General features: G+C 50.3%; 1 protein-coding gene across 1 annotated transcript in view; it reads right to left on the bottom strand.

The window, feature by feature from the left end:
• LOC115199403 (neurogenic locus notch homolog protein 1-like) overlaps positions 1–19,746 on the bottom strand; it is a 49,579-nt gene that overhangs the window by 10,119 nt on the left and 19,714 nt on the right. Inside the window, exons 3-17 of the mRNA XM_029761892.1 lie at positions 14,971–15,113; positions 14,444–14,779; positions 12,934–13,290; positions 12,567–12,722; positions 12,261–12,446; positions 9,009–9,122; positions 7,344–7,457; positions 4,563–4,796; positions 3,977–4,426; positions 2,725–3,111; positions 2,253–2,481; positions 1,918–2,119; positions 1,255–1,411; positions 591–775; positions 326–458 (exon numbers count right to left, since the gene is read on the bottom strand). Coding sequence (XP_029617752.1) covers positions 326–458; positions 591–775; positions 1,255–1,411; positions 1,918–2,119; positions 2,253–2,481; positions 2,725–3,111; positions 3,977–4,426; positions 4,563–4,796; positions 7,344–7,457; positions 9,009–9,122; positions 12,261–12,446; positions 12,567–12,722; positions 12,934–13,290; positions 14,444–14,779; positions 14,971–15,113 — 3,383 coding nt within the window. The remainder of the gene's footprint in view (positions 1–325; positions 459–590; positions 776–1,254; positions 1,412–1,917; positions 2,120–2,252; positions 2,482–2,724; positions 3,112–3,976; positions 4,427–4,562; positions 4,797–7,343; positions 7,458–9,008; positions 9,123–12,260; positions 12,447–12,566; positions 12,723–12,933; positions 13,291–14,443; positions 14,780–14,970; positions 15,114–19,746) is intronic.

Raw genomic sequence — 19,746 nt, 5'->3', positions numbered from 1 at the left:
GGTGAGGACAGAAGAGGACATGTTGTGAGTACAGAAGAGGACATGGGTGAGGACAGAAGAGGACACGTTGTGAGTACAGAAGCGGACATGGGGAGGACAGAAGAGGACATGTTGTGAGTATGGAAGAGGACATGGGTGAGGACAGAAGAGGACACGTTGTGAGTACAGAAGAGGACATGGGTGAGGACAGAAGAGGACACGTTGTGAGTACAGAAGAGGGCATGGGTGAGGACAGAAGAGGACACGTTGTGAGTACAGAAGAGGGCATGGGGAGGACAGAAGAGGACACGTTGTGAGTACAGAAGAGGACATGGGGAGGACATACCCAAGGTACCAGGTGGGCAGGAGCAGATGTAGTGTCCCACCAGGTCAATGCAGGTGCCACCGTTCTGACACGGGTGAGACTGGCACTCGTTGACCTCCATCTCACAGTTCTCTCCGGTGTAGCCCGGCATACACTGTAGGGCCATAGACACATACCATTAACATCATATCTAGAACCATATTACAGCAACATTAAGACATTCCCTTCAGAGTTATTAGACAAACTGCAGTTTATACAGAATTCTGACTTGACTAATCCGACTCACGTCACACTGGTATCCTCCCACGTAGCCCCTGCAGGTGGCGCCGTTGCGACAGTGTTTGTCCTCACAGTGGTCCACCTGGCTCTCACAGTAGCTGTCTGTGTAGTCTGTGGGACACTTACAGTAGTGGGTGTTGCCTGTGTTGACACAGTGACCTCCGTGATGACACAGCTCGTCTGTCTGGAGGCCTGGGAGCAGACAAGAGGCCAGGGACGGTTATACCACGGTATAAATACAAACACATACTGCATACATGCGCTAAACCAGGGGTGTCAAACATACGGCCTGTGGGTGGTTTGAGTAAAACAAAATATATATGTACGAACTCAATATACTTTAAAATGACTAAAACCAAATCAAGACAGTGTAGTAATGATAATGGGCCTATATTCATACAGTTTGTTGACTGTCCAGCTCTCTAATAATCACCTAAATGGAGCTAGACAGTCAGGAAGCAGCGGAAAATCCAACAACTATGGATAGAGGACAATTCTTTGCTAACTTTGATGTGGAGGAAATATAACGATTTTTGTGCGCGACCCTCTGGACCTCGTTGAAGACCGAATGCGGCCCCCCGGGGCAAAATGAGTTTGACACCGCTGCGCTAAACACTTACAGTAAACACACACACACACACAAATAACAAGAACAGAGCATGCCTCTGTACCTCTCTTGAGCGCGGCAACCTCACAGGAAACCCCAGGGATGTCACAGTAGCGTCCAGACCAGCCTCCCAGACACTCACAGGAGAAGGAGGCGTCCTTCTGACGACAGCGCCCTCCGTTCTGACAGGGAGACGAGCGTCTGCACCAGTCCACTGACATCTGGAGAGACAGAGAAGAGAACCAGCTTAACACCACAGTATCTGAACATGTGTTTGTGTTAATGCTTTCTAGATTAGTATACAATAGATTAGTATAGAATAGAATAGTATAGAATAGTATAGAATATAATAGTATAGAATAGTATAGTATAGAATAGTATAGAATAGTATAGAATATAATAGTATAGAATAGTATAGAATATAATAGTATAGAATAGTATAGAATATAATAGTATAGTATAGAATATAATAGTATAGAATAGTATAGAATATAATAGTATAGTATAGAATATAATAGTATAGAATAGTATAGAATATAATAGTATAGTATATAATAGTATAGAATATAATATAATAGTATAGAATAGTATAGAATATAATATAGAATATAATAGTATAGAATATAATAGTATAGTATAGCAAAAATAGCATAGTATAGTATAGAACAGAATAGTATAGAATATAATAGTATAGTATAGTATAGTATAGTATACGCTGTGTGTGTACCTGGCAGCGGTTGCCTGTGTATCCCTTGGGGCAGGAGCAGCGGAAGGACTCCAGAGCGTCCTGGCAGACCCCTCCGTTGAGGCAGGGCTGGGAGTCACACTCATTCACCTCATACTGGCAGTGGGAGCCTGTGAAGCCTGAGCGACAGGTACAGGAGTAGCCGTTGATCTTGTCTGTACAGGTACCTCCGTTGAAGCATGAGCTGTGGGTATAGGGTAATAGATAGTTAAATCATCACTGCTGATCCATTCTGCACACATCAGAACACGCACTGTTTCAAAGGTCACAAAGGGCACACGTGCACGCACACAAACACAGCGGACTATGAGACTCACCTTTCAGTGCAGTCTGGGATGTTGGTCTCACAGTTAATGCCAGTGAAGCCAGGTCTGCAGGTGCAGGTGTAGCTGTTGACGTAGTCTGTGCAGGTGCCTCCGTTCTTACAGGGGGCGCTCTGACACTCGTTCACCTCCACGGCACAGCGAGGCCCCGTGAAGCCTGGCAGACAGCTGCAGCGGAACGAGTTCACACCGTCCGTACAGGAACCCCCACTCAGACACGGGTCTGCAGGAAGACGGAGAGAGAGAGAGAGAGAGAGAGAGAGAGAGAGAGGGGTTAGGGATGAAGGAAGAGGAAGATGATATGTCTATACAGTACTGTAGTTCTATGGATAATGTGATAAACTGGAGTTGGAGGAAGTAGAAGCAGAATTGGAGGCCAGTATTGTACAGCAGCAGCAGGGCCTGTGGTCCTGTGGATAATGAAGTACAGTGATAGAATATTGCTAGTCTCTCATTGGTCACTCACTAGGGGCACAGTCGTTGATGTCTGTCTCACAGTTGGGCCCGGTGAAGCCGCCGCGGCAGGAGCACACGAACCCTCCCAGCGTGTTGGTGCAGGTACCACGGTTCTTACACGGGTTGGCGATGCACTCGTTCACGTCAATGTTGCACAGCTGACCTTGCCATCCTTGCTGGCAGTTGCACTGGTAGCCCAGGTAGTCAGGTGTGTTGCTGCACAGGGCATGGTTGGCACAGGGGTTGGGGGAGCAGGGGGTGAGCACGTCGGCACAGGTGGGACCGCTGTAGGGCAGCTCACACAGACAGGTGAAACTGGCCACGCCGTCCACACACGTGCCCTGGTTCAGACACGGACTGGACGAACACTCGTTGATGTTTACCTGGCACAGGTTACCTAGGCAACGCAGGACAGAGCGACACAAGGGAGATGTGTTAGATTACGATACAGAGTAGAGTCATTGAGTAGGTTCATTTAACATGGGGATAAACCTTACTAAGTAAACTAGTAAACTGTCTGTCACCTGCTGCAGTTCTTTTAGATATACACTAGGGGGCGTTATGAGCCAGTATATTAGATGGGACCCTTTATGGATGATCTGGAAACCAAACAAGGCCTCTTGAGTTGTGTGAAGCAATCAGTTGGCATGAGAACAACGTACAGAAGTTTACACGGTCTGTAGATGTTCAAATGTTCTGGTGCATACATGCATCTCCAAGTTTATTTTCAAACAGCGATTGGTGTTTATCTACCATGTGTTTGTATACTGTGAGAATGTATACATCACGGGTGCCTGGTGTATGTTTGTAGTGCCTCTGTGTGTCTAGAGTTAGGGTTAGGGATAGAGTCAGGGTTAGGGATAGAGTCAGGGTTAGGGGTAGAGTCAGGGTTAGGGGTAGAGTCAGGGTTAGGGATAGAGTCAGGGTTAGGGATAGAGTCAGGGTTAGAGTCAGGGTTAGGGATAGAGTCAGGGTTAGTGATAGAGATAGAGTTTGGGGTAGAGTCAGGGTTAGGGATAGAGTCAGGGTTAGAGTCAGGGTTAGGGATAGAGTCAGGGTTAGTGATAGAGATAGAGTTTGGGGTAGAGTCAGGGTTAGGGATAGAGTCAGGGTTAGTGATAGAGATAGAGTTTGGGGTAGAGTCAGGGTTAGGGATAGAGTCAGGGTTAGTGATAGAGATAGAGTTTGGGGTAGAGTCAGGGTTAGGGATAGAGATAGGGTTAGGGATAGAGATAGAGTTTGGGGTATGACAGCAGGCTGACCTCTGAAGCCGTGGCGACACTTGCAGGTGAATCCGTTCAGCTGATCGATGCAGGTGCCAGCGTTCTGACAGGGGCTGGGCAGACAGTCATTACGGTCTAGGTCACAGTTCTTCCCCACCCAGCCGGGCTCACAGTCACAGCGGTAGCCGTTGATGTCGTCTCTGCAGGCGCCGTGCACACAGGGGTTGCTGCCACACTCGTCCACCTGGGAGTAACAGTAGGGAGGCTGGAAGCCCTCGGGACACTGGCAGTGGAAGCCGTTCTCCTCGTCCACACACGTCCCCCCGTTCCTGCAGGGGCCGGACGAGCACTCGTCCATCTCCACGTTGCACAGCGGGCCGGTGAAGCCTGGTTTGCACACGCAGTCGTAGCGGTTGATGCCGTCCTTGCAGATGCCATAGTCACATGGTTTGCTGGCGCAGTCATCAAAGTTAATCTCACAGTTGGTACCTGCGTGTACAAGAGAGAGAGCACCAATCAAACAGCAGTAGTAAGACAGAGACCCCAGCAGATATTCTGTGTCCATAACCAGAATAAAGTAGAAGATATTTAGTGTTCTGAATCTCTGTTGGTACTGCTCTCTCACCTGAGGTGCCGTGCTGACACTGGCAGATGTACTTGTTGACCAGGTCCACACACTTGCCCCCATTCTGGCAGGGGTTACTGTGGCACTCGTTCAGCTGGTTCTCGCAGCGGTAGCCCGTGTAGCCGGCCTCGCAGTTACACGTGTAGCTGGCGATGCCGTCCAGGCAGGTGCCGTGGTGGCAGGGGTCGGGCTGGCAGTTGTTGGTGTTGCTCTCGCACAGTGTGCCCTCGTACCCTTGGGGAAGAGACAACAGGAATTACAACACAGTGTGCCCTCGTACCCTTGGGGAAGAGACAACAGGAATTACAACACAGTGTGCCCTCGTACCCTTGGGGAAGAGACAACAGGAATTACAACACAGTGTGCCCTCGTACCCTTGGGGAAGAGACAACAGGAATTACAACACAGTGTGCCCTCGTACCCTTGGGGAAGAGACAACAGGAATTACAACACAGTGTGCCCTCGTACCCTTGGGGAAGAGACAACAGGAATTACAACACAGTGTGCCCTCGTACCCTTGGGGAAGAGACAACAGGAATTACAACAGGCCTCTTGGGGTTTCTTTGCGTCTCACTCTTCATCTTTTAGACAGTTATTTGTCTTTAAATCTGCCTGCCACCCAGCCACCTCTCCTCATCCAAACCCCTCCTACCATTTCCCCTCTCCCATTCACTTCTCTCCATCTCCACTTCCCTCTTTATCCCTTTCTATTTCCTCCCCCTATTTCCCACTCTTTCTCTCTCTATGAAAGCTTCTACAGTTTGGAGTTCTGGGCCCCGTGGTTTCCATGCCGACGGTGGTGTGTGTGTGTGTGTGAGACCGAGCAGTGTTAGTTGGTTGGTTAGTGTGCAGAGCAGAGCCGGGTGGTGTGGTGGTGCAGAGAGAGTTGAGCGCTGCTGTGCCGGGTGTTTGGTAGGCCCCGTGGTGCTGTGGGCCAGGGCCTTGCGGTGTAGAAGGAGTAGGGCCCTTGACAAGGCTCACAGGCCTGGCTTTGTTCCCACCGGGGACAATGGGCCGCGCCACGTCTAACAGGGCCACTTCACTCAACAACGGGGGTGGGGGGGGTGGGGGGGGGGACAGGGAATACCAAGCAGCTGGTCACCGCTAAACAATGCAACAGGCTCCCCCATACACACACATACACACAGCCTCCGACAAACACACACACACACACACACACACACACACACACACACACACACACACACACACACTAGACCAACTAACACAAACACACCTGCTCAAGAAACAAGCTAAAAACAGCTGAGCTGTTCACAGTCTTACACATAGATGTTAATATGAATGGGAATGACCTTGAGTGAGCTAAGATATACCAGAAGGCCAGTGCAGCGTGTTGGGGTGTGTGGGGGTATGTTTTGTGGGGTACAGAGGAACAGATGTCGGGGGGATGACCAGCCCTAACCCCCCGGCCCCCCAGCAGCTGCTGGCCCTGGGTGACCCTGTGTGTGATCCTGGGGTCCGAGGGACCGGCTGGGGAGAAGAGGGGGATTAGGGGCCTCAGCCCAGTCTCAACCCCAGCCCAGTCTCAACTCCAGCCCAGTCTCAACTCCAGCCCAGTCTCAACCCCAGCCCAGTCTCAACTCCAGCCCAGTCTCAACCCCAGCCCAGTCTCAACTCCAGCCCAGTCTCAACCCCAGCCCAGTCTCAACCCCAGCCCAGTCTCAACTCCAGCCCAGTCTCAACCCCAGTCCAGTCTCAACTCCAGCCCAGTCTCAACCCCAGCCCAGTCTCAACTCCAGCCCAGTCTCAACCCCAGCCCAGTCTCAACTCCAGCCCAGTCTCAACTCCAGCCCAGTCTCAACCCCAGCCCAGTCTCAACTCCAGCCCAGTCTCAACCCCAGCCCAGTCTCAACCCCAGCCCAGTCTCAACCCCAGCCCAGTCTCAACTCCAGCCCAGTCTCAACCCCAGTCCAGTCTCAACCCCAGTCCAGTCTCAACTCCAGCCCAGTCTCAACTCCAGCCCAGTCTCAACCCCAGCCCAGTCTCAACCCCAGCCCAGTCTCAACTCCAGCCCAGTCTCAACCCCAGCCCAGTCTCAACCCCAGCCCAGTCTCAACCCCAGCCCAGTCTCAACCTAAACTCAGCCTCAGTCCCAGTCCATCTCCAGCAACAGTCTCCCAGGTCCAGTCCAAGCAGCAGTCTGAGGCCGCAACAGACACACAACCAGGGAGTCGTCTGACCTGACCATCACACTCACTCTCACTGAGACCATCACCATCTATAACCCCTATAGAGGTGAGGGGACAGACTCACTCTCACTGAGACCATCACCATCTATAACCCCTATAGAGGTGAGGGGACAGACTCACTCTCACTGAGACCATCACCATCTATAACCCCTATAGAGGTGAGGGGACAGACTCACTCTCACTGAGACCATCACCATCTATAACCCCTATAGAGGTGAGGGGACAGACTCACTCTCACTGAGACCATCACCATCTATAACCCCTATAGAAGTGAGGGGACAGACTCACTCTCACTGAGACCATCACCATCTATAACCCCTATAGAGGTGAGGGGACAGACTCACTCTCACTGAGACCATCACCATCTATAACCCCTATAGAGGTGAGGGGACAGACTCACTCTCACTGAGACCATCACCATCTATAACCCCTATAGAGGTGAGGGGACAGACTTGCCTGCTGTAGGGGCTGACTGTCAGTCTAGGACCACTCATGTATGTACACACTGACACACACAAACACAGAACACACACCTGGACATAAAGAAATGGACATTATTATTGCTCCTTACCTTCAGCACAGCGGCACTCGTATCCGTTGGGTCGGTCGTAACACTTGGCTCCGTTCTGGCAGGGCGTGCTGGCGCACTCATCAATGTCGATCTGACACATGGTGCCAGTAAACCCTGGGACAGGCAAATACAGAGGTGAGGGGTCAGAGAAAAGCTCCAGTAGACGGGTCCACGGTGAGGTCAGCCAGAGGTCAGCCAGAGGTCTCCAGGTTAGGCTAGGTGGGGGACGTCTGTACAGTGGGATGGTAAGGTTCTGAAGTGTCTGGACAGGGTGATCCATGGACTTGAAATGTCTACTGTGATCCACAGTGTATGACCTAAACATGGTTCTGGAGAGGGTTAGGTTCTGCAATGTCTACAATCTGCAGTGTTCTGTTACGTCTGGACTATCATGCATTCTGGGATGTCTGGTGAATTTGAGAATGTCTGGACTCTAAAGGGCTATGTTGTGTTCTGGAATGTCTGGACTCTAAAGGGCTATGTTGTGTTCTGGAATGTCTGGACTCTAAAGGGCTATGTTGTGTTCTGGAATGTCTGGACTCTAAAGGGCTATGTTGTGTTCTGGAATGTCTGCTAATGTCAAATCATGGTTCCAACTTCCAACACGTCTACCAATCGCTTAACCCAGCAAGATTTTATCTGCCACATGCTTACCATTTAAATGGATTTCTTGCCCCGACATGAACGTAAATGTCAAACCAGAATAGTGAGTATGGTTGATGCCTTGGTCAGCTAGCTGAGCCATTTCATCTTGTACACCTTCTACAGTGTCTGAAACAGCTCGTTCTCAACTTGTTGAGACGGCAGCACCACAGTAGGCTTTAAATGAACTTGTATTCCATGTCTGAGAAAAAGTTTGGCTGGCAAAGCAACAGAAATAAATGGGGAAGGGGCCCTTGGAGGAGTCAATTGGTGCAGGAGGTTCAGGAATACCTAGTGGTGATTAACAGTGTGAGGAGGATGGACCTGGTCTGTGTCTCTGTGTGTCTGTGTTGCTGCTTGGTGCAGGAGGTTCAGGAATACCTAGTGGTGATTAACAGTGTGAGGAGGATGGACCTGGTCTGTGTCTCTGTGTGTCTGTGTTGCTGCTTGGTGCAGGAGGTTCAGGAATACCTAGTGGTGATTAACAGTGTGAGGAGGATGGACCTGGTCTGTGTCTCTGTGTTGCTGCTTGGGGCAGGAGGTTAGAGGGGGAGAGACAGTGGGATTGTTTTCTCTCTCAGGGACCCCCCCCCCTGCCTGCATCAGCTACACAGGCTCAATAGCTAGATGGGGGGTGAGGGGGGATGTCTGCCCCAGATGTAAATTGCCAACCTGAATAAGAATCTCATTAGTAAGACTGCTGTCCCTTCCACATTCCACCATAGATGGGGAGAGGAAGGGGGAGGGGTTGTGGGGGGGGGTCACAATAGTGTCTTTGTTCAGTGGAAAGGATAGGCAGGCTGCCTCTGGGGCCTGCCTGGCTTTTATGACTGGGCTCGGTTGCTCTAAACTCCCATCAGACAAAACGAGCAAGAGGAGCACTGATTCAAAGGGACATTTAACTCTACATCTCACGCCGACCGACACCGGCACAGGTCAGCTATTCTCATTCATGACAGGCTGGAGAGGCTCTTTGCTGTATCTCAACAGCTCAGAGAGACTGAGACGTGAATCGGGTCTTACCTGGCTGGCAGGTGCATGTGAAGCCGTTGACCATGTCGCGGCAGATTCCGTCGTTCACACAAGGGTTGCTCTCACACTCATCCACATCCACCTCACAGTAGGTCCCCATGTAGCCTGGAAAGTAAATACGCATGTATATCTATATATTTTAACATATATATTATTGGATTTTCAAACTGGACAATCAACATAATTATTATAGAACAGCCCCTGCATATACATTATTAACACAAATATCAAAGATCATATTTATTCATAAAATACAAAAGTGTGAAGTGAAAAAACGATTAATGTGGGCCTTCTATGTCCAGGAGACATGACTATATCGTTTCCCTGTCTATCTAGAGGAGTTCTAGCAGTGGAAAGAGTTCTCACAGTCTCAGTCTCGGGGGGCCACAGAAGGTTTTCAATCAACACGGCTCTTGTCAGAGTCCCAAACCACAGGGGGAGCGTTAGCTTTTACTCCCTGGATGGGAAACCATCACAGATACACCTAATTGAACTGCTGCCTGGGCTAAGGCTGTGACCTGGATCACCAAACCCCACCGTGGTTCCCCCTCCCAGTCCCCGGGTCATCTTTCCCCTTAACAACTGTCCTATATGCAGTGGAATCGTGCTATAGAGTGTTGCAGTGTCCCCTCCATTGAGCTGACGCTGAGTGTGGACTGGCTCTGAAGAGACAGAGGCGGCGTGGAATCAGGAAGAATCGGCCCACTCCACATGGCGCTCCAGCAGGCTAGCCGATGATGAGGAGGGTGGAGAGCGAGGAAGGCGGCTGTCTGTGGAAAATGAACGGGGAGGTGGAGGGGAAGGGGGAGGGTAGAAGCTCTGGGAAAAAGCCTCTCTCCCTTCTCTTCTCTGTGTGTGTATGAGGGGTGCAAAGTGGAGCACAGAGGGGCTCTATTGTTCTGCTCCATTCCCACCACACCACCGCTCATTATTATTCACAGCACACTCCTCCCCCTCGCCTCGCTTCTCTCTCTCCCTCTCTCTCTCACCATCCAGTCCTATAGACCACGACTCCCATCCCTAATTTGCATAGTCCCCCAAACCAAACCCCCAGCCAGGATGCATGGACTGAGGACGGTGCCGTGCGTGAGAGTTTCAATGTGTTTGTGAAGGAGGGTCGGGAGCCTTGACTCTGTACCGTTCTAACTAACACACTGGCTGGCTGTCTTACTGGGACCACCGGTGGGTGGCAAGGTTATGAGCACCTCTCTAGCCCACCACCACCAGCACCAGCAGCAGTGAGAACGTGTTACATAATCAGATCTAGTGCTGAGGGTTGGTGGAGGGTTAGAGCTGTGGCTAATGCTGCTCTGGGAAAGTCAAGTGTAAATCCATCATCTCCAGAGTGTCTGGGGCTCAGAGGGTCTATTGTAAACAAGAGGGATGGGAGAGCAGTGAGAGATGAGATGAGACAGGACTGGGCTGTAGTTCCCTGACTGTAATTCCGTAGCTGTAGTTCCCTGACTGTAGTTCCTTGGCTGTAGTTCCCTGACTGTAATTCCTTGGCTGTAGTTCCCTGGCTGTAGTTCCCTGACTGTAATTCCTTGGCTGTAGTTCCCTGGCTGTAGTTCCCTAGCTGTAGTTCCTTGGCTGTAGTTCCCTGGCTGTAGTTCCCTGGCTGTAGTTCCCTGACTGTAATTTCGTAGCTGTAGTTCCCTGACTGTAATTCCTTGGCTGTAGTTCCCTGGCTGTAGTTCCCTGGCTGTAGTTCCCTGACTGTAATTCCTTGGCTGTAGTTCCCTGGCTGTATTTCTCTGGCTGTAGTTCAGTAGCTGTAGTTCCCTGTAGTTCCCTAGCTGTATTTCTCTGGCTGTAGTTCAGTAGCTATAATTCCCTGTAGTTCCCTAGCTGTACTTCTCTGTAGTTCTCTGGTTGTAGTTCAGTAGCTGTATTTCTCTGTAGTTCTCTGGCTGTAGTTCAGTAGCTATAATTCCCTGTAGTTCCCTAGCAGTACTTCTCTGTATTTCTCTGGCTGTAGTTCAGTAACTGTAGTTCCCTGTATTTCTCTGGCTGTAGTTCAGTAGCTGTAGTTCCCTGTAGTTCCCTAGCTGTATTTCTCTGGCTGTAGTTCAGTAGCTGTAGTTCCCTGTAGTTCCCTAGCTGTATTTCTCTGGCTGTAGTTCAGTAGCTGTAGTTCCCTGTAGTTCCCTAGCTGTATTTCTCTGGCTGTAGTTCAGTAGCTGTAGTTCCCTGTAGTTCCCTAGCTGTATTTCTCTGGCTGTAGTTCAGTAGCTGTAGTTCCCTGTAGTTCCCTAGCTGTATTTCTCTGGCTGTAGTTCAGTAGCTGTAGTTCCCTGTAGGTCCATAGCTGTATTTCTCTGGCTGTAGTTCAGTAGCTGTAGTTCCCTGTAGTTCCCTAGCTGTAGTTCTCTGGCTGTAGTTCAGTAGCTGTAGTTCCCTGTAGTTCCCTAGCTGTATTTCTCTGGCTGTAGTTCAGTAGCTGTAATTCCCTGTAGTTCCCTAGCTGTATTTCTCTGGCTGTAGTTCAGTAGCTGTAGTTCCCTGTAGTTCCCTAGCTGTAGTTCTCTGGCTGTAGTTCAGTAGCTGTAGTTCCCTGTAGTTCCCTAGCTGTATTTCTCTGGCTGTAGTTCAGTAGCTGTAGTTCCCTGTAGTTCCTTAGCTGTAGTTCTCTGGCTGTAGTTCAGTAGCTGTAGTTCCCTGTAGTTCCCTAGCTGTAGTTCTCTGGCTGTAGTTCAGTAGCTGTAGTTCCCTGTAGTTCCCTAGCTGTAGTTCTCTGGCTGTAGTTCAGTAGCTGTAGTTCCCTGTAGTTCCCTAGCTGTAGTTCTCTGGCTGTAGTTCAGTAGCTGTAGTTCCCTGTAGTTCCCTAGCTGTAGTTCTCTGGCTGTAGTTCAGTAGCTGTAGTTCCCTGTAGTTCCCTAGCTGTATTTCTCTAGCTGTAGTTCAGTAGCTGTAGTTCCCTGTAGTTCCCTAGCTGTAGTTCTCTGGCTGTAGTTCAGTAGCTGTAGTTCCCTGTAGTTCCCTAGCTGTAGTTCTCTGGCTGTAGTTCAGTAGCTGTAGTTCCCTGTAGTTCCCTAGCTGTAGTTCTCTGGCTGTAGTTCAGTAGCTGTAGTTCCCTGTAGTTCCCTAGCTGTAGTTCTCTGGCTGTAGTTCAGTAGCTGTAGTTCCCTGTAGTTCCCTAGCTGTATTTCTCTAGCTGTAGTTCAGTAGCTGTAGTTCCCTGTAGTTCCCTGGCTGTAGTTCTGTGCTGTGAGGTGTCTCCAGGTGGTCGGGGTGGGGTCCTACCTGGCATGCAGATGCAGGTGAACTCTCCGATGCGGTCCAGACAGGTGGCATCGTTCTGGCAGGGCATGGACAGACACTCGTTGATGTCGATCTCACAGCGGGGGCCGGCATAGCCTCGACCACACTGGCACTGGAAGGACCCCTCCGTGTTCACACACTTCCCAAAGTGTTCACAGGGGTTGGCACCTGCAGGCAGAGGGAACAGGGGTCAGTGCACCCGCTCACACACAGTACATATAGGGCGGGGCCAGGTGAGATAGGACCAACACAAAGCAGAGGGCGGTGCTAAATAATATGCCACTTTACCAATGGAACACTCGTCCATGTCCTGGTTGCAGGCTCCGCCCACGAAGCCGGCGGGACAGGTGCAGATGGCGCGCCCGTTCAGGGGGTTGGTGTCACACACGGCGCCCTCGTTACATGGGTTGCTGACGCACGCGTCGTCCAGGTGACACAGCAGACCTGAGGGAGGGGACACAGGGACAAACAGAGCCATGTCAGGAACACTGTCCTAACTTACATATAGCTGACTGGGACTAGGACTGCAAAATTCTGGAAACTTCCCTGGTTTTCCAGACCGGGATTTCAGGAAAACCAGGTAATTTGGGGAAAGTTCCCGGAATTTCACAACCCTAACTAGGACACAGAGAAACAAGTGGACCAGCGGACTCACCGGTTTTCCCCACGGGGCATTCGCAGAAGAAGGAAGCCACGCGGTCGTGGCAGGTGGCGCCGTTGAAGCACACGGCGGTGGCACAGTCGTCGATGTTCTCGCTGCAGTCGTCTCCCGTCCAGCCGTTGACGCACACGCAGGTGTGCCCCCCGATGGTGTTGAAGCAGGTGCCTCCGTTATGGCAGGCGTTGGGCTGCATAAGGCACTCATTGACATCCTCTGCACAGTACTGACCTGTCCACTCAGGTGGGCACTGGCAATTATAGGTGTTGACTCCATCCACACACAGGCCCCCATTCATACACCTATGCCCTGGGCAGTCGTCCACGTTCGTCTCACAGTTGTGTCCCTCGAACCCTGACAGAGAGAGAGAGAGAGAGAGAGAGAGAGAGAGAGAGAGAGAGAGAGAGAGAGAGGGAGAGGTGAGCCAAGAAGCTAGGTCTCAGGGATAACAGGCACTCCCATTAGAGTTAAGTGTTCACTAACACATCCAATGCCCCCCACTTCCATTCATATGGTCTTCCTAAACATTCCCCTCTGCTTCCCACAGCCGTGGAGGTGAAGGGCAGAGAGGGCCAGTAAAAGTGTTTACATGTTCTCATGACGTGGTGTTTCCCACAGTAGGCAGCAGCAGAGCACCAGCGAGAGCCCTGACACCACCGGGCTGACACACAGCGCTGTGCTGTGCTACAGAGGTCCACTACTCCCTGCCATGTTTGCTTGTTTTACAATCTCTCACAGTTTCAATGACTTCCTCTCCGGCCCAGAGACATTTCCTGTCAGCTCCCAGGAGGGAAGCCAGAAGGGCCATGAAGTAAATTCCTCCTGAAGGGAGGCAGTTTGGAGCAGAGCAGCGGCCCACTCTCCTCTCCCAACCCCCGTTTGTCCCCCCCATCCCGTCAACAAACTATTAATAGCAGCCAGAGGGAGAGAGAGAGAGAGAGAGAGCGAGAGAGAGAGAGAGCGAGAGAGAGAGAGAGCGATAGAGAGAGAGAGAGAGAGAGAGAGAGAGAGAGAGAGAGAGAGAGAGAGAGAGAAAGAGAGAGAGAGAGAGAGAGAGAGAGAGAAAGAGAAAGAGAGAGAGAGAGAGAGAGAGAGAAAGAGAGAGAGAGAGAGCGAGAAGAGAGAGAGGAGCGAGAGAGAGAGAGAGAGAGAGAGAGAGAGAGAGAGAGAGAGAGAAAGAGAGAGAGAGAGAGAGAGAGAGAAAGAGAAAGAGAGAGAGAGAGAGAGAGAGAGAAAGAGAAAGAGAAAGAGAGAGAGAGAGAGGCATGGGAACCTGGGATAGACAGGGGAGTAGATCCACATCCCACCAGACAGCACTAGCAGCTACGTGACAGCCTGCCTGGGGAACCCTGAGAAAGACCTGGGGTTCATAGTGACTGGCGGGGCTCTGGGGTCTGTGTTGAGGCTGTGTGTGTGTGTGTGTGTGTGTGTGTGTGTGTGTGTGTGTGTGTGTGTGTGTGTGTGTGTGTGAGTGTGTGTGGGCCAGTTTATGAGCCAATCAGTTTACCTGGTAGGCAAGCACAGTCATAGGTGTGATCTCCGGTCGGGCGGCAGGTGCCCCCGTTGATGCACTGGGAGGGGGCGCAGGGCAGGGAGGACACCTCGCAGGTGCGCCCGCTGTACCCAGGTGGGCACTGGCAGCGGAAGGAACCATGGGTGTTCATGCAGAGGCCTGCGTTGAGACAGACGCCAGACTTGCGGCACTCGTCGATATCGTTGCGGCAGTTCTTTCCCTGGAACCCAGGCGGGCAGGAACAGTTATAGTGGTTATTCCAACTGGCACAGCGGGCGCCATTGGCACAGGGGCTGGTGGCACAGGCGTCTATGAGGGAGCAGTCTTGACCTGTAGATAGATAAGGGATGCAATGTCTCATTATGAACATTTTAGTTAACACCTAAACCTAATATATGCTTTAAAACTTGTTATAAGCATGCATGAGCCTTCAACTGCCTCTCATCATTGTACTTGCATACTGTAACTCCACTCTCTCAGTAAACACTGATCCACACGGACAGACAGACAGACAGACGAACCTCTGAACCCTCTCTGGCACACACAGGTGAACTGTGGCATTCCGTTGGCCACCTGGCTCTTGCAGGCGGCTCCGTTGAGGCATGGCGACCGGTGACAGGGGTCCAGGCTTTGGCACAGAGGCCCGATGTACCCCGGCCGACATCTGGACAGAAATACGGAACACAGCACGTTAGACCCTAGGTTAGACTGACAGACAGACTGGCAGCAGAGCAGCAGGCCTCAGAGCTGAGGCAGTTGGGAGAGATGAGAAACTAACTACAACTACATCAGTGTGATTTTCCAGCCAAAAGCCAGGCAGGCAACCCCGTTCCCAGCTCCCATCATGCTCCTGCTCCACCCCCTGACAGACACCTGGGCAGGCGCCCCTGACCCTTGGCCCTGGACCGGGTGGGTTCCATTCAGTCAGAATATTTATACTGCAAGGCCACACACACACACATTACACACACTATTTCTAATTCGGAAACAGATGTAAACCATCAGTCATTGTCTTTCTCTCTTGTCTGTAAAAGACAAGACATGCACTCTCTCCATTTCCCTCTCCCTCTGTTGTTCCCAGCTGGAAAGCATCACTCTCTCCATGCCAGTTCACATTCTTCCACCATTACTCCTTTTCCGCACTTCAGCTCTCACTTTTCCCCTCGTTCATTAAAACAAGCACGCCCAAAACCAGCAGCATGTCAACAATGTCAGACCACCTGTGACATAGCTGACCAATGAGAGATGCAGACATTAGGAACCAGGATTCCACTAACACAACATTTCACTGACTCTGAGAGCTGCTTTGGAACGATTGTAAAGACTAGGTGAGAAATAAATGTCTCTGCTTCCTGGACCTCTTCCTAGTTGTTGTTTTCCAGTAACGCATCACACCATCTTGATGGACGACTAAAGCCTGAACTAAAAGTGTGCAGGTAGGGTGAGGTAAACAACAGGTTTCCTGTGGCCCACTCCAGGGGCCCCAGGGGTGGGAGAGCTCGGCGAAGCAGCACCTATTGGGGTCTGTTTGAGAGGGAGGCCAGTGTGATAGGTAGATAACCATACATCCACCCAGGGACAGGGAGCCCCGGTCCGGCCAAGGGATAGGGACGGGAATTGTCTCCCACTTCAAACAGGTCGTTTGAAGCTGATGACAGGGCTGTGATGGCTGGGCCCTGGCCCTCCCTCGGGGCCCGCTCTCGTCTTTCACTGTAAAATAACCCCGGGGCAGAAAACAACAATGGCTTTTCCTCTTCTTGTTTGCAGGAGGGGGTAGATCATCTCTGTTACTTTTTGTGCTTCTTTTGTGACCTACTCTCTCTCTCTCTCCTCCCTCAATCTGCTTTTATGACTCTGCTCTGTGACTGGGGGGCCTGAGGCTAGTGCAGGGAGAGGAGGTGCTGTTTCTACCCGTAGGGGCCACTCTTCTTGTGGGTTACCAGGTCCTGTGTTCTGAATACTGAGCCGGCCTGCTCTCTGTCTCTCTAATACACTGTGTTCCACTGGCTGCTCTGCTCCGCTTCCTAAAAACAAGACTGCTCAGTGTTCTGTGGCCTTTCTTTCTACCTGCCAGGACAATGGCGAGACCGAGAAGCCACAGGGCTCAGCATGGAGAGGCAGGCACACCCACACACACACACACACACACACACACACACACACACACACACACACACACACACACACACACACACCGGACCTAAAATCCAGAGAAACCCAGGAAAGTCCTCCTCAGACAATTTGTTTCCCCTCTAAACTTTCAACGATATGCTGAAGAATTACAAGATTATTCAAGTACGCCGCTCTGATTAATTAGACAACCGGTAATTTTGAACAGAACTGCCATCACAGTAAAAACCTAGTGGTTCTTGGCAGTTGGGACAGTGTTGGGGCCTGAGAGAGTTATGCTCCTCTACATGGAAGAAGAGCTTGAGCAGCAATATTGAGAGACAGAGAGAAAGAGAGAGAGGGGGGGGGGAAAGGTCCTGCTGGCTTGCTTAGTTTCCACGGCTACTCCTCCCGTGTCCCAAAGCTCCGGCAGCATAGGCCTGGCTTTCCCTATGAACCCACTCACACGCTGGGAGGTCAGATGTCAAAGGTCACCAGTCTGATTGTAATGATAATGTCAGTCAGGCTGTGGAAAGGAGGGGGCAGAGCTGGCCGGGGGATGTGGGTGGTTGTGGGAAGGGAAGGCGGGGGTTGGGGGGATTCTGTTGGAGAGAGAATGTATTTGGGAGGGTATGGGTGGGGTATAGAGGGGGGTCTGGTCCAGAGAGAATGTATTTGGGAGGGTATGGGTGGGGTATAGAGGGGGGTCTGGTCCAGAGAGAATGTCTTTGGGAGGGTATGGGTGGGGTATAGAGTAGAGATCGACCGATCAATCGGAATGGCCGATTAATTAGGGCCGATTTCAAGTTTTCATAACAATCGGTAATCGGTATTTTTGGACACCGATTTACCATTTAAAAAAAAATATGTTTTACACCTTTATTTAACTAGGCAAGTCAGTTAAGAACACATTCTTATTTTCAATGATGGCCTAGGAACAGTGGGTTAACTGCCTTGTTCAAGGGCAGAACGACAGATTTTTACCTTGTCAGCTCGGGGATTCAATCTTGCAACTTTACGGTTAACTAGTCCAACGCTCTAACCACCTGCTTTACATTGCACTCCACGAGGAGCCTGCCAGTTACACGAATGCAGTAAGAAGCCAAGGTAAGTTGCTAGCTAGCATTAAACTTATCTTATAAAAAACAATCAATCAATCATAATCACTAGTTAACTACACATGGTTGATGATATTACTAGTTTATCTAGCCTGTCCTGCGTTGCATATAATCGATGCGGTGCGCATTCGCGAAAAAGGACTGTCATTGCTCCAACGTGTACCTAACCATAAACTAATTTGCCAGAATTTTACGTAATTATGACATAACATTGAAGGTTGTGCAATGTAACAGGAATATTTAGACTTAGGGATGCCACCCGTTAGATAAAATACGGAACGGTTCCGTATTTCACTGAAAGAATAAACGTTTTGTTTTCGAGATGATAGTTTCCGGATTCGACCATATTAATGACCTAAGGCTCGTATTTCTGTGTGTTTATTATATTATAATTAAGTCTATGATTTGATAGAGCAGTCTGACTGAGCATTGGTAGGCACCAGCAGGCTCATAAGCATTCATTCAAACAGCACTTTCGTGCGTTTTGCCAGCAGCTCTTCGCAATGCTTCAAGCATTGCGCTGTTTATGACTTCAAGCCTATCAACTCCCAAGATTAGGCTGGTGTAACCGATGTGAAATGGCTAGCTAGTTAGCGGGGTGCGCGCTAATAGCGTTTCAAACGTCACTCGCTCTGAGACTTGGAGTAGTTGTTCCCCTTGCTCTACATGGGTAAGGGTGCTTCGAGGGTGGCTGTTGTCGATGTGTTCCTGGTTCGAGCCCAGGTAGGAGCGAGGAGAGGGACGGAAGCTATACTGTTACACTGGCAATACTAAAGTGCCTATAAGAACATCCAATAGTCAAAGGTATATGAAATACAAATCGTATAGAGAGAAATAGTCCTATAATTCCTATAATAACTACAACCTAAAACTTCTTACCTGGGAATATTGAAGACTCATGTTAAAAGGAACCACCAGCTTTCATATGTTCTCATATTCTGAGCAAGGAACTTAAACGTTAGCTTTTTTACATGGCACATATTGCACTTTTACTTTCTTCTCCAGCACTTTGTTTTTGCATTATTTAAACCAAATTGAACATCTTTCATTATTTATTTGAGGCTAAATTGATTTTATTGATGTATTATATTAAGTTAAAATAAGTGTTCATTCAGTATTGTTATAATTGTCATTATTACAAATACATGTTAAAAAAATCGTCCGATTAATCGGTAGCGGCCTTTTTGGTCCTCCAATAATCGGTATCGGCGTTGAAAAATCATAATCGGTCAACCTCTAGTATAGAGGAGGGTCTGGTCCAGAGAGAATGTCTTTGGGAGGGTATGGGTGGGGTATAGAGGGGGGTCTGGTCCAGAGAAAATGTCTTTGGGAGGGTATGGGTGGGGTATAGAGGGGGGTCTGGTCCAGAGAGAATGTCTTTGGGAGGGTATGGGTGGGGTATAGAGAGGGGTCTGGTCCAGAGAGAATGTCTTTGGGAGGGTATGGGTGGGGTATAGAGGGGGGTCTGGTCCAGAGAGAATGTATTTGGGAGGGTATGGGTGGGGTATAGAGGGGGGTCTGGTCCAGAGAAAATGTCTTTGGGAGGGTATGGGTGGGGTATAGAGGGGGGTCTGGTCCAGAGAAAATGTCTTTGGGAGGGTATGGGTGGGGTATAGAGGGGGTCTGGTCCAGAGAGAATGTATTTGGGAGGGTATGGGTGGGGTATAGAGGGGGGTCTGGTCCAGAGAAAATGTCTTTGGGAGGGTATGGGTGGGGTATAGAGGAGGGTCTGGTCCAGAGAGAATGTATTTGGGAGGGTATGGGTGGGGTATAGAGGAGGGTCTGGTCCAGAGAGAATGTATTTGGGAGGGTATGGGTGGGGTATAGAGGAGGGTCTGGTCCAGAGAGAATGTCTTTGGGAGGGTATGGGTGGGGTATAGAGGAGGGTCTGGTCCAGAGAGAATGTATTTGGGAGGGTATGGGTGGGGTATAGAGGGGGGTCTGGTCCAGAGAGAATGTCTTTGGGAGGGTATGGGTGGGGTATAGAGGGGGGTCTGGTCCAGAGAGAATGTCTTTGGGAGGGTATGGGTGGGGTATAGAGGGGGGTCTGGTCCAGAGAGAATGTCTTTG

This window comes from Salmo trutta, chromosome 1 (assembly GCF_901001165.1).
Source record: "Salmo trutta chromosome 1, fSalTru1.1, whole genome shotgun sequence".
NCBI classification, from domain to species: Eukaryota; Metazoa; Chordata; class Actinopteri; order Salmoniformes; family Salmonidae; genus Salmo; species Salmo trutta.
The sequence above is the reverse complement of the archived record's forward strand: the minus strand, read 5'-3'. Positions and strand labels throughout refer to the sequence as shown.